General features: G+C 43.5%; 1 protein-coding gene across 4 annotated transcripts in view; it reads right to left on the reverse strand.

Annotated features, from left to right (window-relative positions):
• The window catches only part of LOC129495476 (phospholipid-transporting ATPase IC), a 125,457-nt gene that overhangs the window by 37,938 nt on the left and 72,827 nt on the right, over nt 1-14,692 (reverse strand). For all 4 annotated transcript variants that reach the window (XM_055303005.1, XM_055303007.1, XM_055303008.1 and 1 more), the window contains exons 3-8: nt 7,982-8,079; nt 6,146-6,259; nt 4,198-4,296; nt 4,039-4,100; nt 1,007-1,079; nt 832-902 (exon numbers count right to left, since the gene is read on the reverse strand). In XM_055303005.1, coding sequence (XP_055158980.1) covers nt 832-902; nt 1,007-1,079; nt 4,039-4,100; nt 4,198-4,296; nt 6,146-6,259; nt 7,982-8,079 — 517 coding nt within the window. The remainder of the gene's footprint in view (nt 1-831; nt 903-1,006; nt 1,080-4,038; nt 4,101-4,197; nt 4,297-6,145; nt 6,260-7,981; nt 8,080-14,692) is intronic.

Consider the following 14,692-nt stretch of genomic DNA (forward strand, 5'->3'; position numbering starts at 1 on the left):
CATTTCCCTCATGGGCAATGAGGGTCTCATTTCCCTCATGGGAAATGGGTCTCATTTCCCTCATGGGTAATGACAAGGTACTAATAATACTAGTCTCATAAGGTCGCTGAAAAGATTAAGGTAGCTAATACATAATGCTAATGAAACATCATAGGCACCCAATAAATGCATTCAAAACTAGCCAGAAGGAGAACATTCTTCTCTTTAAGTGGTAGCATAGTAACAAAGCCAACACAGGGAAAATTCAAAATGGTCTGTTGACAAATACTTCAAAAAAAAAAACCAGTTTTTTCTGAAATAGATTAAATTGATAGTCATTTGTATGTGTCTAGACACTGCTCAGCTATTTACAAAGGGCTCAGGCATCGATCATTTTACCTTCCCTCAAAGTGGAAGGAAGGGCAGGTTTGAGAGCCCCACTTACAGATGGAATTAAAAAAATAAATCTTTAAAAAAAAAAAAAAAGAAGAAGAAGAGACGCCTGGGTGGCTCAGCAGTTGGGCGCCTGCCTTCGGCTCAGGTCGTGATCCCAGAGTTCCAGGATCGAGTCCCATATCAGGCTCCCGGCATGGAGCCTGCTTCTCCCTCTGCCTGTGTCTCTGCCTCTCTCCCTCTCTCTCTCTGTGTGTCTCTCATGAATAAATAAATAAATCTTAAAAAAAAAAAAGGAGAAAAAAAAGAGAGGCTGGTCTGCTAGGAACACAATCAGACAGCCTGCAAATGCTGGGGGCAAGGCCAGATCTCAGAGCTCCTTTTCAGATGCAATTTTCAATGGAATGACTGTACCCTCCGAGGTCAGTCTTAAAACAGGCCCAGCGAAGACCCACTTACCCATCCAGTTCAGCTGTTTCGACATAGCAGAGGCTGTTAGGCTCAGAGCTGGACAGTAGCAGGATGTCAGCCTGTGCAAAACAAAACACACCAATAACAGAGATCTCCAAGGCAAACTGACCGCCAGGGCGGCAGGGAGGACACGGGGTGAGGAATGCAGGGCTTATTCACTTACTGGAATAAAATCATTTTTTTTCAGACGAATGATATCTCCAACTTGAATCTCTTTCCACTTGGTAACTTTGAATCTAAAATATTGAAAACAATGATGGTTTATTGGCTTTCTTAAAGTGACTGGCAAAAGATCGGGGATTCTTCTTTCTAGAAGCCAGCGATTCTGGGGAAAACGTGGATATCACAGAGAAGAGGTTTCCTAAAAGTTCAGCCATTGAATGATGAAAGCACATTAAGTGGTCATGTGAATCGCGGTTCTCTAAAGGAAGTGGTGGTGGTGGTTCTCTAAAGGAAACGGTGACCACTTTGACGTGTGCTTCCAGCCTACATCACATAACGCAGGCTTGAGCTACTTAAATTGTGTGGCACGGAGATAGCAGATTGCTCCTTTGTTTTTACTCATGGACTCTGCTCCTACCTCTCCTGTTCTCTCTTCTGGGTTATCCCTCACCTGCTCAGGATGCAGGTCCCAGGTGGTTTGAAGGTAGGAATGCATTCTGGTTCCCCCACAGGCCACCTGGGATCCTCCTGGCATTTTATTTTATTATTTTATTTTATTTTATTTATTTTATTTTAGATTTTATTTATTTATTCATGAGAGACAGACATAGAGAGAGAGAGAGGCAGAGACACAGGCAGAGGGAGAAGCAGGCTCAATGCAGGGAGCCTGACGCAGGACTCGATCCCAGGACTCCAGGATCACGCCCTGGGCCGAAGGCAGGCACCAAACCACTGAGCCACCCAGGGATCCCCCCCACTGGCATTTTAGAGCATGGCTCCTCCCTACTGTGTAACAAACCTTTCCAAGGAGTGTGTAGCACTTTTATAAGTCTAATAAGGACACTGATAAAATGCAAGATTAAATAAAAAGATGACTGCTTTCAGGCTTAAATTTCCTAGGAAATACCCATTTAAATGTCTAACAAATCAACAGTTTAAAAAGTTTTAAAATACAGTAGTCTGTTTTAAAGATTTTCATACATAGAAAAGATAACCCCTAATAGCATGAATCTATCACAACTAATAGACTTAACTGTTTTTGCAGGCAGAAATCCAATTACCATGTTTGTCCTCCCATTACTTTATGGATAAAAGAGATCTGGAGTTGAAAATATATTTTGGGGTTGTTTTTTTTCCATTTAAAATACATTTTAGATATATGCGTACGGATCAATTTCACCAATTTTATTAGAATTTAAGACACAATTCTTTAGGATTTAAAAAAACTTGGCTCATCTTTCAATAAATGAAATTGCAGTTGGTTTACATTTCAGTATCTGTAAACCTGTAAATTGGAATTTGCATGTGAGTGTCAAATTATAAACGAACAAGTTAAGAACCTCGCCACAGCTCTTTGGGGTATTAGAGGCAATTCTGTTGGGCCCTTCCACTATGACATCTGGTTTCCCCTTGAAGGTCCTACTGTTTCCCCCCCAATGCCCAAGTGCCCACACAGGCTTGACTCCACTCCAGGGGGAGCTGGGGCCATTGCTCTATCAGATATGCACCCTGACCCCCACATTCTTTTTTTTTTTTTTAAGATTTTATTTATTTATTCATGAGAAACACAGAAAGAGAGAAAGGCAGAGACACAGGCAGAGGGAGAAGCAGGCTCCATGTAAGAAGCCCGACGTGGGACTCGATCCCCGATCTCCAGGATCACGCCCTGAGCCAAAGGCAGACGCTCCACTGCTGAGCCACCCAGGCATCCCTGACCCCTACATTCAAGGCCACTCAGAGCTACTCTTTACCAGTGAGTTAGCCAGGTTGTGAGCTATTGCCAGAGTTGTGCAGGCTGGCTGTGAATCTTACCACTCTCATTACAAAAATTCTGAGTGATTTGTTGAAAGGTAACCTTCAGAACAGAATCCATTTGTTTGGAAAGGAAACAAAGCCATCCAAACAGATTTATAGATTGACATAGTCTATATGCAAATTAGACACAGTAGAACTATGCCTATAAATCACCTTATTTTTCTCAGGGTTGACACAGAAGAAGTCTTTGTATTAGGCCCTCACACTATTTTTTTCTTTCTTTTTTAGTGAAGTAGAACTGATAGAAAATCTCCTACAGCTTCAGGTGTACATCATAGTGATTTGGCATTTTCTTAGTCACTATTTTTAGCACTTGACTTTGTGGTTCTGCCTCTAGGCACTTGCTCAAAAAACCACTCATTACTGCTCCGTGAGTTGTCCTGCTGGTCACAGTTGTCAATGTTTATTTAACATTTGTTGAGCACTTTCTGTGTGTTGGAGGCTCTGTTGGACCAAAAAACAAAACTCAAACAACAACAACAACAACAACAAACTAACCAAATACCATTGGGACAGTCTCCTTGAGAAACTTCCAGTTCAGGACAGAACATGAGACACAGACACCAATAATTCTAATAAAAGTCCTATCATAATAAGAAAGAGGAAAGCAAAAATGCTCTGAAAGTGCAGTGAAGGGTGCGGTCACCTGAGCTGGAGAATCAGGAAAGGTGTCAAATGTTTGGGCAAAGTCCTGAACACACAAATCTGGGAACAGCAAAGGTGGGAGGCTCCAGGCTGAAGGAGCCATGCAAACAGCAGTGCTGGGGTGCCGGGCTGGCTCAGTGAGTTAAGCATCTGCCTTTGGCTCAAGTCAGGATTCCAGAGTCCTGGGATCAAGCCCCACATCAGGCTCCCTGCCCAGCGGGAGTCCCCTCGTCCCTCTCCCTCTGCCCCTACTCCCCCACTCCCACTTGTGTGCTCTTTCAAATAAATAACAAATAGAATATTATTAACAACAACAACAACAACAACACAAGAATGCTGATACCACAGGGCCCAGTGGGCAACCATGCTCAATCCAACGCAATCCGATTTGGCTATAGCCTCTGGGTCACCAGGAGGGGACCGAGTCTTGGGGAATGAAGAGAGACCCTTACAGCGAAATGGCTGGTGTGCTGACACCTGTAAGTTCGGAGCGGTTATCCCTAAGCATGTTTCTAGACATGGTTATCCACTCTGTCCTTGTAACTCAGTTACAAATTAAGGCAGGCACAGTACCTGCCATCCTTAATGACTTCACACGTCCTGTTATTGATTTCATTATCCATTTTATGGCGAGCCTTAGAAGAGAGAAGGAGAAAGGTTATTTTAATAATCTCAAAATAGAAGGTATTCACGCCACCACAGTGAGGAGACAGTTGCACGAGAAATCCTTACCACATCGTCCACCAGGTCCTTCATGGCCGTGATGCCCAGCACCACGAGCAAGGGAAACAGGGTGGTGTACCAAGCCAGGGTCGAGATTTGAGGGATTGCCTGGAAGACACACAAGGTAGACACGTGGGCCCAGGATCTACACGTTCCTGTGGATTCCAACCTCCACCATCAGCCAAGGCTACATCCCGCAGAGCCTGCAGGAAAGGCATCTGAGCCTCCAGCCGACCCCCTTCTTGCCTCCCTCTCTGGCTTCTGGCTTCCTGGAACAGACCCCAGAGGGGGGTTGCTCCTGAGATTTGTTTCATTGTGGCCTTAACTGGACACCGAGGAGGCTGAAAGAGAATAGCTCTAAACTTCTTGTGAAAACCATAATTCACAGGAGGGCGGGCAGTGTAGGCAGCTGGAGCAAGCAGCCCTTTACCTTTCAGGGGGCGTGCGTATGGCAGGCTCGCCACTGCTGGTGGCTCAGCCCGGGGTCTCGGAGGGTCTCAGGATGGAGGGGAGGGCAGCAGTAGGTAGTGAAAGCTAGTGATTGCACAGGGCATCTCTGGGGGTCCTCACTATTGATCCAGCCCAGAAAGAGGCTGGCCCCCTCAGGAAGCCTTGCCCCCCGCTCACCCCATTAAGATAGGCTTCAAGTTGGAATGAAATACTGGGATGTAAATTTAGTAAAGCTCTCTTGTGATCATCCTAAGGATCGTCAGGCCATATAATGTAGTGGTTAAAATGACAGGCCTTGCAGTGAAGCTCCTGGACCCAGATCCTGTCCCGCTCTCTCACTTAGGGCTTTGGGATTTTGAGCAAGTTCCGTACCTTACCAGGCCTCAGTTTCTCTGCAAAACAGAGGCTAGGACAGCCCTTCCATCACAGAGTACAAGAATTCAAGGAAATAACATGGCAAGCACATGGCCATCTAAGGTTATACCTATTATTCTAATTTAAATTGCTCTATCTTAAGAGGACTGGTGTTGGTTGGGAGAGAGAAAGATCATTTGCCACATTTTTATTATTTATTTTATTTTATTTTATTTTATTTTATTTTATTTTATTTTCACCTTCCATTTTTAGTGTTCGTGTGTACACAGGCCTGTTTCAAAGGTCCCTCTTGATAAGAGGACCATCCTATACTATCAAGCCAGTGGATTTCATATTCTACTAAATCTGTTCGGTATCCATGTCTCCCTCACACTTCCTCTCACTCCCTGCATCTCCGACCCCCACCTGGACACACCCAGGCTCCTAGCTTCACGAAGCCTTCCTGAGGAAATCCCAGCAGATGAGACTGTTTTCCAAATCCAATGCTTGATGCAAAGAATCTGATAAAACCAAGTGGCTATGCTATCCTTCGTAGCCTGCACATCAGGTGCTAAAGGCTGATACTCTGGTACCCAGAGGGTGTAGAGTTCCTTTGATTATAACAGCAGTTTCTAGAAAGGTGAAATTAACACTCTCTAGATAAGTGAATCCTTTGCCACGATTGAGAAAAAGACTCAGGAAAAGACTAGGCCTTTTGCCCACAAAAAAACCAGTTCTCAAAAATAATTAATCGAGGAACTACGAACAAAATATTAATACAAATAAGTAACATTCTTGAAATCAAGCATCTGAATAAAAAACCAAGGGCAAGCACACACATAAAAAATAGAACTTTAAGGAACAAATAATTCTAAAGTGAAGGTTTTAATTGTATTCATTTCAGGGAAACCAGTTCTAACATTCACACCAGGATGAAGTAGAATTTTTAAAAAATATAGAATTTAACTATTTCCGTTTGCTTCCTTGCCCTGTTCGTTTAACACCATGGAGCTGGTTCTGTACGAGGCATTATTCCCTTACATGCAGAACCCTGAGGTTAATATAACAACTTTCAAGATTACACATGTCCACAACTTCAATGTTACTGAGTCATCATAATTCAAAACAGATTTAAGATATCAAAGGGCATTACCTGTAAGATAAGGAGGATCAGGAAATAGAAATTGGCTGCTCTCTTAAACTGTTCAAACAAATTCATTGGTAGAAAGGAAAATGCATTATACTTGTATGTTTTAATTGCATTATTCTGTTGGAAAAAGAAAAAGCAAAGTCATTCTACGTGAGGTCACACATTTATCCCAGTGCATACACACCTGCAAAAATCCCTAAAGCCTGATGGCCTACAGTGACACAGGGACATTGGCCAGAAAGACACTGAGATTTCCTTTATGCTTTTAATTCTAACCAGGCCTCCATGACTCCTTAGAGGCTTAGGACAGAGACAGTAACAAGAACCAGACATTTTTCCTCAAAAGGCCTCTGTGGCAAATCTGGCTGTGACCCAGTGGATGCTGCTGGCAGATTCCTTGACTCCTCGGGGCCTCTTAGAAAATGGGGCAAAGAGAGATGTCAACACGGACCGCAAAGCGGGAAGAGGAGGATCCTTTTACTTAAAGAGGGATGGAGGCTGCTGTGTAAAGTGTTGCATTGTGTGCCCCCAAAGATATGGTCAAATCATAATCCCGGGGCCTAATCCCAGGACTGTCATCTTCTTTGGGAATGGGGTCTTTGCAGAGGTAACTGAGTTACAGTGAAGTCACACTGGATTAATAGGGGCCCTGGATCCAATGACTGCTGTTAGAAGAGGAGGACAACTGGACACAGACACAGAAACCTACAGGGACAAGGCCCTGTGAAGACATAGCCAGGGACTGGAGGGACGCGTCTACAAGCCAAGGAACACTAAGGACTGTCAGCAGCCTCCAGAAGCTGGGGGAGAAGCTTGGAACAGACCCGCCCTCAGGCCCTCCAGAAGGAACTAACCTTTCCGACACCTTGATTTTGGACTACTGGCCCCTAAAATGTAAGAGAATGAATTTCTGTTGGCTTAGACCAGCCCGTGTGCGGCTCTGCTATAGTTGTCCTAGCCAACTAAGAGATACATTATGACATGCAAGCACACACTTGACAGGGACCATTTCTCACACAATATTCTAAAGGATTTTTGAGGTAAAAATATCTTCAAAGTCTCTAAATCTATCATAGGCAGAGAAGGGGGAGAGAGGTATTAAGACTCCTTTCAAATTCTTTTTTTTGTTGTTGTTTAAGATTTTATTTATTTATTCACTAGAGACACACAGAGAGAGGCAGAGACACAGGCAGAGGGAGAAGCAGGCCCTGCAGGGAGCCCCATGCAGGACTCAATCCCGGGACCCCAGGATCATGCCCTGGGCCAAAGGCAGATGCTCAACCACTGGGCCACCCAGGCGTTCCCTCCTTTCAAATTCTTATCACTTTCAAACATAAGGCTTCTGTGACATTATTATAAATTCTTATATAAAACATTAAGAGAGCTCTGTGCATACATAGGGACAATTTCAATCTACGTAATTTTGTTTGGGTCTGTGTCAAGCCACCCCTACTCACCTTCATGAAAACTAATGTGATGAATAAAAACAATATTCTACAGAACTGACAATGATTATCAACGGCCCAGGCCAGGGATTATCTGGAACGTGGGGAGGGGGTCTCATGAAGCTGGTAAGCATAAAGGCTACCAGAAAAAACTGGCTTTTGCTAAAGATGATTTAGAAAATTAAAAGCAGGGCAGCCCGGGTGGCTCAGTGGCTTAGCGCCGCCTTCAGTCCAGGGCGTGATCCTGGAGACCCGGGATCAAGTCCCACATCAGGCTCCCTGCATGGTGCCTCCTTCTCCCTCTGCCTGTGTCTCTGCCTCTCTCTCTGTGTGTGTCTCTTATGAATAAATAAATTAAAAATCTTTAAAAGAAAAAAAGTTAAAAGCAACTTACCGCATACTTGCTCTCCTTAATACAAAAGAACTTAGTGTTCATAAAGTGAGGCTGTTCGTGGAAGCTTCGATCATTAGCTTTGACTTGCCACGTACAATCTTTTAAAAAAGAAAGAGAAAAAAGTCTGTCAAGCAGAAAATTAGCAATATATGGTATGGGGTGAATTGCATCCTTCCTGGGTTCATATGTTAAAGTCTGAACTCCCGCTCCGTGCCATGGAATATGATCTTATTTGGAAACCGGGTTCTTGCAGATGTGATCAAGTTAATGTGAGGTCATTAGAGTGGCCCCCAACCTAGTATGACTGATGACTTTCTAAAACAAAGTAAATTTGCACACAGATACGCATAATGGGAAGATGAGATGAAGTCATGGGGGAAACATGGCCACCTAGAAGCCAAGGGGTGAGGTCTGGAACAGACCCTTCCTTCCCTTACAGCCTCCATAGGAACCAACCTTGCCCACACATTTTTTTTTTAAAGATTTTATTTATTTATTTTAGAGAGGGAGAGAAAAAGAGAGAGCTTGAGTGGAGGGACAGAAAAGGAGGGAGAGGGAGAGAATCTCAAGCTGGCTCAGCACTAAGCACAGAGCCCAACAATGGGCTCGATCCCACAACCCTGAGATCATGACCTGAGCCAAAACCAAGGGTTGGACACTCAACCAACTGAGCCACCCAGGCACCCCCCTGCCTACACCTTGACTGCAGACTTCTAGGCTCCAGATCTGTGAGATAATAAGTTTCTGCTGTTGAAGCCACCCAGTTTGTGACACTTGGTTACAGCAGCCCTTGTCAACTCATGGACATGTCATAATTTGGCCAACTATTCACAGAACATGGGAGTTCTAAAAGAGTAATCCTTGGTTAAACAAGACCCAAGCAAAATGCCAGAGCCCAGGAAGGTCACAGCTAAATTAAATCAAATTATTGTTTTCAAACTCATCTACTTGGTTTGTAAAGTCTATAACCCATTAAATATTTAGTGAATGGGTAAATCAAAGAAAAAGGCCACCACCAGCTAATTTAGCACTTTTGGGTCCTGATCACAGATCAGCGCACACGGGCTTACCTCATGCACTTAACATCACGTCCGTAGCACTGAGTGGACTCGTTCATTCAATCGACATGTCCAAATTCCAGGGAACTTGAGAAAGTCCACAGCATCTCTACTGCTGGGGGGACCATTTCTCACGCAGTAGGTGCCTCATGAAACCCTTCTCCCTAGCCACCCCCGACAGCCCAGTACTAACTCTTTCTAACCTGATTCTCCTTGGGGTTCTTCTGTCCCATGATGTATAGCTCAATAGCTAACATTTGTTCAGTGTTTACTATGTATAAGGCCTCATGCCAAGTAATCCAGTTTCTCTGTCCACTTTGCTTTACTGACTGGGCCTTCTTTTGTGACCAGTGCTCCAAACCGTCCTGAGAAGTCTCCTCATGAGCCGATGTGGGAGGGTTGCTTATGAGCATAGGGTTGACCTTTCCATCAGGAAAGGTGGAAGCCAAGTATCAGGCCGTGCTTGGTTTTGTAACAGGAAGGCATAAGCATGCTGCTGCTATGAAGGCTCAAGACAAGGATATCATCGATTAGGAAGGAAAGTTCAGGAAGCACCTCTTTGGCATCAGGTTCTCCACAGACTTGTGTTTGCATGTGCACACCGGATGAACTTCCTTTGTAGGATTTACATGAATGGGTAAACCCGGTTTTGATAGGCCCCTCCCTCCCCTGCCACCTGGTAAGGGAGGGATATTAATAACTGATGGGACTCAACTATTTCTGGAGATGGGAACATATTAAAGAACATTTACAAGTAAAGAGTTCTGAAGTTATCCATCTTATACAATATCAAAATAAAGACATACTTTTGAAAATACTGTATTTCATTTTTTTAAATGATTCGTTTTCTAGACCTTTCCCTCATAGGAAGTACAGATAATACTGCAAAAGGGACAAGTGTGGACTAATGAAGAATGCAAATAACTAACCTTGTTACTTTTTAAAAAACCACAATCCTATTACTGAAAATTCCTCTTGCATCGTTTTGGCTGCCATTCATTGGGTCATCATAATGATTGTGCCATTACAAATAGAACTGCTCCTAGCCTCGTTCTAGCTGAGGTGCAATTGTATCAAATGGGAGAAATTAAATTAAATGGAACTATAAGACCACTCATAAGCACTGTTGCGATGTGCATTACCTGTTACACAATCAGAGTATACTGCACCCAATCAGAACATTTCCTTCCCACTCACATAGGAGGTCTAAATAAAAATAGGTTAAAAAGGATATCTTATAGGGTAATCTCAAATCCTTTCTATGTTATGGTCATTTGAAAATATATGTGCTTTTAATGGTTTACTTCAGCTCGCAGATGATTTGTGACACACCTCCTGCTACCAGTATTCCAGAACTTCACTGAGCTGCTGTTCTAAAATTCAAGAAGCCTGAGAAGGAAAATAGACAGGATTCCTCAAGAAACAAGAAACGGCCAAGGGGAAGGGATAAAAATATGAATCTCAGAAAAACTCAAGAGGAAAAAAATAAGCTGCCTGGTTAGTTCATGAGCTGGATTCTTTGGTCCCCACTGTGGCTCTTTTTTGTTTCAATTTTTTATTTAAATTCAATTTAGTTGGGGTGCATGGGTGGCTCAGTGGTTGCACATTGGCCATCGGCTCAGGGCGATCCTGGGGTCCTGGGATCAAGTCCCATATGGGGCTCCCAGGGGAAGCCTACTTCTCCCTCTGCCTGTGTCTCTGCCTCTCTCTCTGTGTGTGTCTCATGAGTAAATAAATAAAATCTTTTTTAAAAATTCAATTTAGTTACCATGCAGTGTATTATTAGTTTCAGGGGTAGAATTTAGTGATTCATCAGTTGCATACAACACCCAGTGCTCATTACATCACGTGCCCTCCTTAATGTCCATACCCAGTGACCCCATCCCTCCACCTCCTTCACCTCCAGGGACCCTCGGTTTGCTTGAAATTTCCCTCATAATTAAGTCTCCCAGCCAGTGGTTCCTCTGTCTGTCCCATGCTATATCTCATCCCCAGCCCATGTGGATGTAGATGCCTCCAACAGAAAGTGGTACCTGACCTCAAACAGGGGCAGGGAAGGGTCTACCAGAAATGACCTTGGTCTCTTAATTTTGCACTGTGATAACACAGTGGGGAGGCTGGAGAGAGTACCCAGTATGTCTTTATCCACAACATGCTGACCTTAACCACAGGAATTTTCTAGTTAATTTTAGAAATCTGATTGTAGTCAAATAATCAATAACCCCATTTCCAACAAGGTTCCTTGTTTGGCATAATTCAGACAAATCAGAGGCCAAACCAATTGATGTCCTCTGATTCTCCTCTAAGTGTTATGCTAATTGCTTGAGGAATTCAAGCAGAGACCATTAAAAAAAAAGTAAAAACAGTGTTCTGTGGTCGAATACATTTGCAAAACACAGCATACAGTACTGCATCCCTCTTTTGGACATTCAAAGGACTACTGGTATATTAAAGGCTCTGAGAAGAAATTTATTTAATTTTATTTAATTCAGGCCTTTCAAAATTAAGGTGACCACAGGCACATTTTTTTTTAAATCATGGAACACCTACTAACATGATTTGAGAAATGCTGTGCTAAAGCACATGCCTTTAGGATGGGCAGCAAAACAGCCCTTGGAAATACTTGCCTTTCTGATCAAACATTTACTAATTACTCACTTGGAACAGAAAACTTTACTAGACATTTGGACCAGTAGACTAATTTACAGAAAAAGAAGATCTCTTGTCCCATTTTCTAGAATGAAAATACTAAGAAAAGAGAAGAAGTAATAAATTTACCAGCAAAAAATGCAGATATGACCCTTTGGTAAAAAGCTATGAAGAAATCAACTAACAGCATTGCATAAAACCATCAGTGCATATGTCCAGATACGTATTTGACATCAGCCAGATATGGCCCCAAATCATCCCCAAATTTGGTAAATGTGTATTCAATACATCTAAACATTGCTACATGATGTTCAGAGTGCTCCCACTGTCACCCAAACCTTTGATCACTGCCATCTGGAAAAGAAAGTAAGCTTCCCCTGGCCCCTCTCATCCTTACAGCCGGTTCTGAATTCTTGCTGACAAACATGCCAACAACCAAACAGCTACACAGGTTGGTATGAACTACAACAATCCAGCAGAGCAAAAAGATCAAAAGTTGAACATCAAAAAGAAAAACCAACAAACCACAGAAGAGAGAAATGAGTAAAGGACACGAAGAGACATTTTATACAAAGGGAAGTTCAAATGGCTAAATATGTAAAACAATACTCAAGTTCTTAAAAAAAAGTGCAGTTCTTCGGGGAGATTATTTTTAGCATATAATGACGAAATACTGGCAAAGAGGAAAGATTCTGATGACACACTGGTTTGAAAAGAGAATGGAGAGTCAGGCCCTCTTAGATGGTCTCTGTGGATGGTAAAGAGTACATCTGTCCGATTTTAACACAAACACATGCACTAGCTGATGCGGCAATCCCACTTCTAGGAATTTGCCCCCCATGGATATATTCAGACACGGGAGAAATGACATGTCTCAGCGTTATGCAGTGCAGCCCTGTTATCAGGAAGATCAGAAACAACCCAAATGCCACCACAAGCAGCTGGTTAAACATCTACACAATAAGTCTATGCAGTCTGCAAAAAAGAATAAGGCAGCTGGGGCGTCTGGGTGGCTCAGTCGGTTAAGAGTCTGATTTCAGCTCAGGTCATGATCTCGGGGTCCAGGGATCCAGCCCTGCGTTGGGCTCCCTGCTCAGCGGGGAGTCTGTTTCTCCCTCTGCCTCTGCCCCTCCCCCTGTTCATGTTCTCTTTCATATAAACAAAAGAAGAAGAAAGAAGAAGAATAAGAATAAGGAAGAAGAAGAAGGAAGAAGGAAGAAGAAGAAGAAAGCAGCTGTCCGTGTACTCCTAAAGATCTCCAAACTACACTAAGGGGCCAAAGCAGGTGTTGTCGTTACTGTGCTTTCAGCAATGGGACACGCAGAAGTAATGCATAATAGGGATGCGTGCAAATTCACGTGCTGGCACAGGTTATGTTTATGAATCTGTAGGTATACAAGGATGTGCATTTGTAAGTATTCTTTTCACATATAAGTGTGTGTATATCTCCAGAAGGATGTTTGAAACACTGACATTAGTTTCTTTCTGGGAAAGGACACCGCACGGCTGAAGGACAAAGAGGGCAAGGAAGGAGACTTCATCTTCACTGCCCCTCCTAGAACTAGACCTATAGGCATGTATCACCTTCTAAAACAATATGCTTACAATTCAATTCCTTCCCTCTATAGGTTTACATATAAAGCCAATGTGTAAGTTGCTTGATTTTCTTACTGTCATTACACAATTCTATTTACTATTTTATTTTATTTTATTTTTAAAGATTTTATTTATTTATTCATGAGAGATAACAGAGAGAGAGAGAGAGGCAGAGAGAGAAGCAGGCTCCATGTAGGGAGCCTGACGTGGGACTTGATCCGGGGTCTCCAGGATCACGCCCAGGGCGAAAGACAGGCGCTTAACTGCTGAGCCACCCAGGGATTCCCATCTATTTACTATTTTAAAAAATATTTTTCTAGGGACGCCTGGGTGGCCCCTTTAACTATGTCTCTGCCCCTCTCTCTCTTTCTGTGTCTCTCACGAATAAATAAAATCTTTTTTTTATTTTTAAGATTTATTTATTCATTCATGATAGACAGAGAGAGAGAGAGAGAGAGAGAGAGAGAGAGAGGCAGAAACACAGGAGGAGGGAGAAGCAGGCTCCATGCCAGGAGTCCGATGTGGGACTTGATCCTGGAACTCCAGGATCGTGCCCTGGGCCAAAGGCAGGCACCAAACCGCTGAGCCACCCGGGGATCCTGAATAAATAAAATCTTAAAAAAAAATTTTTTTTTTTCTAAAGGCAGTGGGATTATGGGTGGAATAAATCAAGTGAGAACAACATAGGAAAAGACAGAAGTCTATGAGGTCATGGGTTCTGACGCCCAGCCAAGCCACAGGGCTTCAGGACAGGAGTGGCACGGAGGGATCGTAGTTTGCCCCAGTCACACTCACAGCAGGGAGCAGGATGGATTTGAAGGGAACACATCTGAGGCCAGAAGACCACTGCAGGCATCAAAGGGAGAGTAGATATGAGCCTGAGCCAGACCTAAGGGACTGAAAAGGGAGAGAAGCCAGATTCAAGAACTGAAGGACAACTGTCTGAATGTGGGCAAGAAAGAATGAGAAATCAAAAGGAAATCAAAATGAGAGAAAGGTGACCCCGGGATGCCAGCTTGGGTGACTGGGTGGACAGAGGTGCCATGGACGAGCTAGAGGATACAGAGGTAGAAGTCTAGCTGGGGGGACTGGTGAGCTGAAGATACCTCTAGAATGTGTGGGGGGAAGGACCATCCGAGAGCCACAGAAACAGATCTGGACTCCAGGTGGAAGTTGAGGGCAGAGAGATACAGATCACAAGGTGCTGGACGTGCAGATGTGGGTTGAAACCAGGAACGTGAATGAACCACGTAGGAAATGAGGTGGAGGAAACAGAGCTAAGAGTAGATATTTAGGTAGGAGGAATCCAGGAAAGAGACTACGAGGAGGAATCAGGAGAACTCGTGTTACAAAGTGAGAGCTCCATGAGCAACAGCAAGCAGAGCTGTGCCAGGTAAGCAGGGATAAA

Source organism: Nyctereutes procyonoides, unplaced genomic scaffold (genome assembly GCF_905146905.1).
Source record: "Nyctereutes procyonoides isolate TBG_1078 unplaced genomic scaffold, NYPRO_anot_genome, whole genome shotgun sequence".
NCBI classification, from domain to species: Eukaryota; Metazoa; Chordata; class Mammalia; order Carnivora; family Canidae; genus Nyctereutes; species Nyctereutes procyonoides.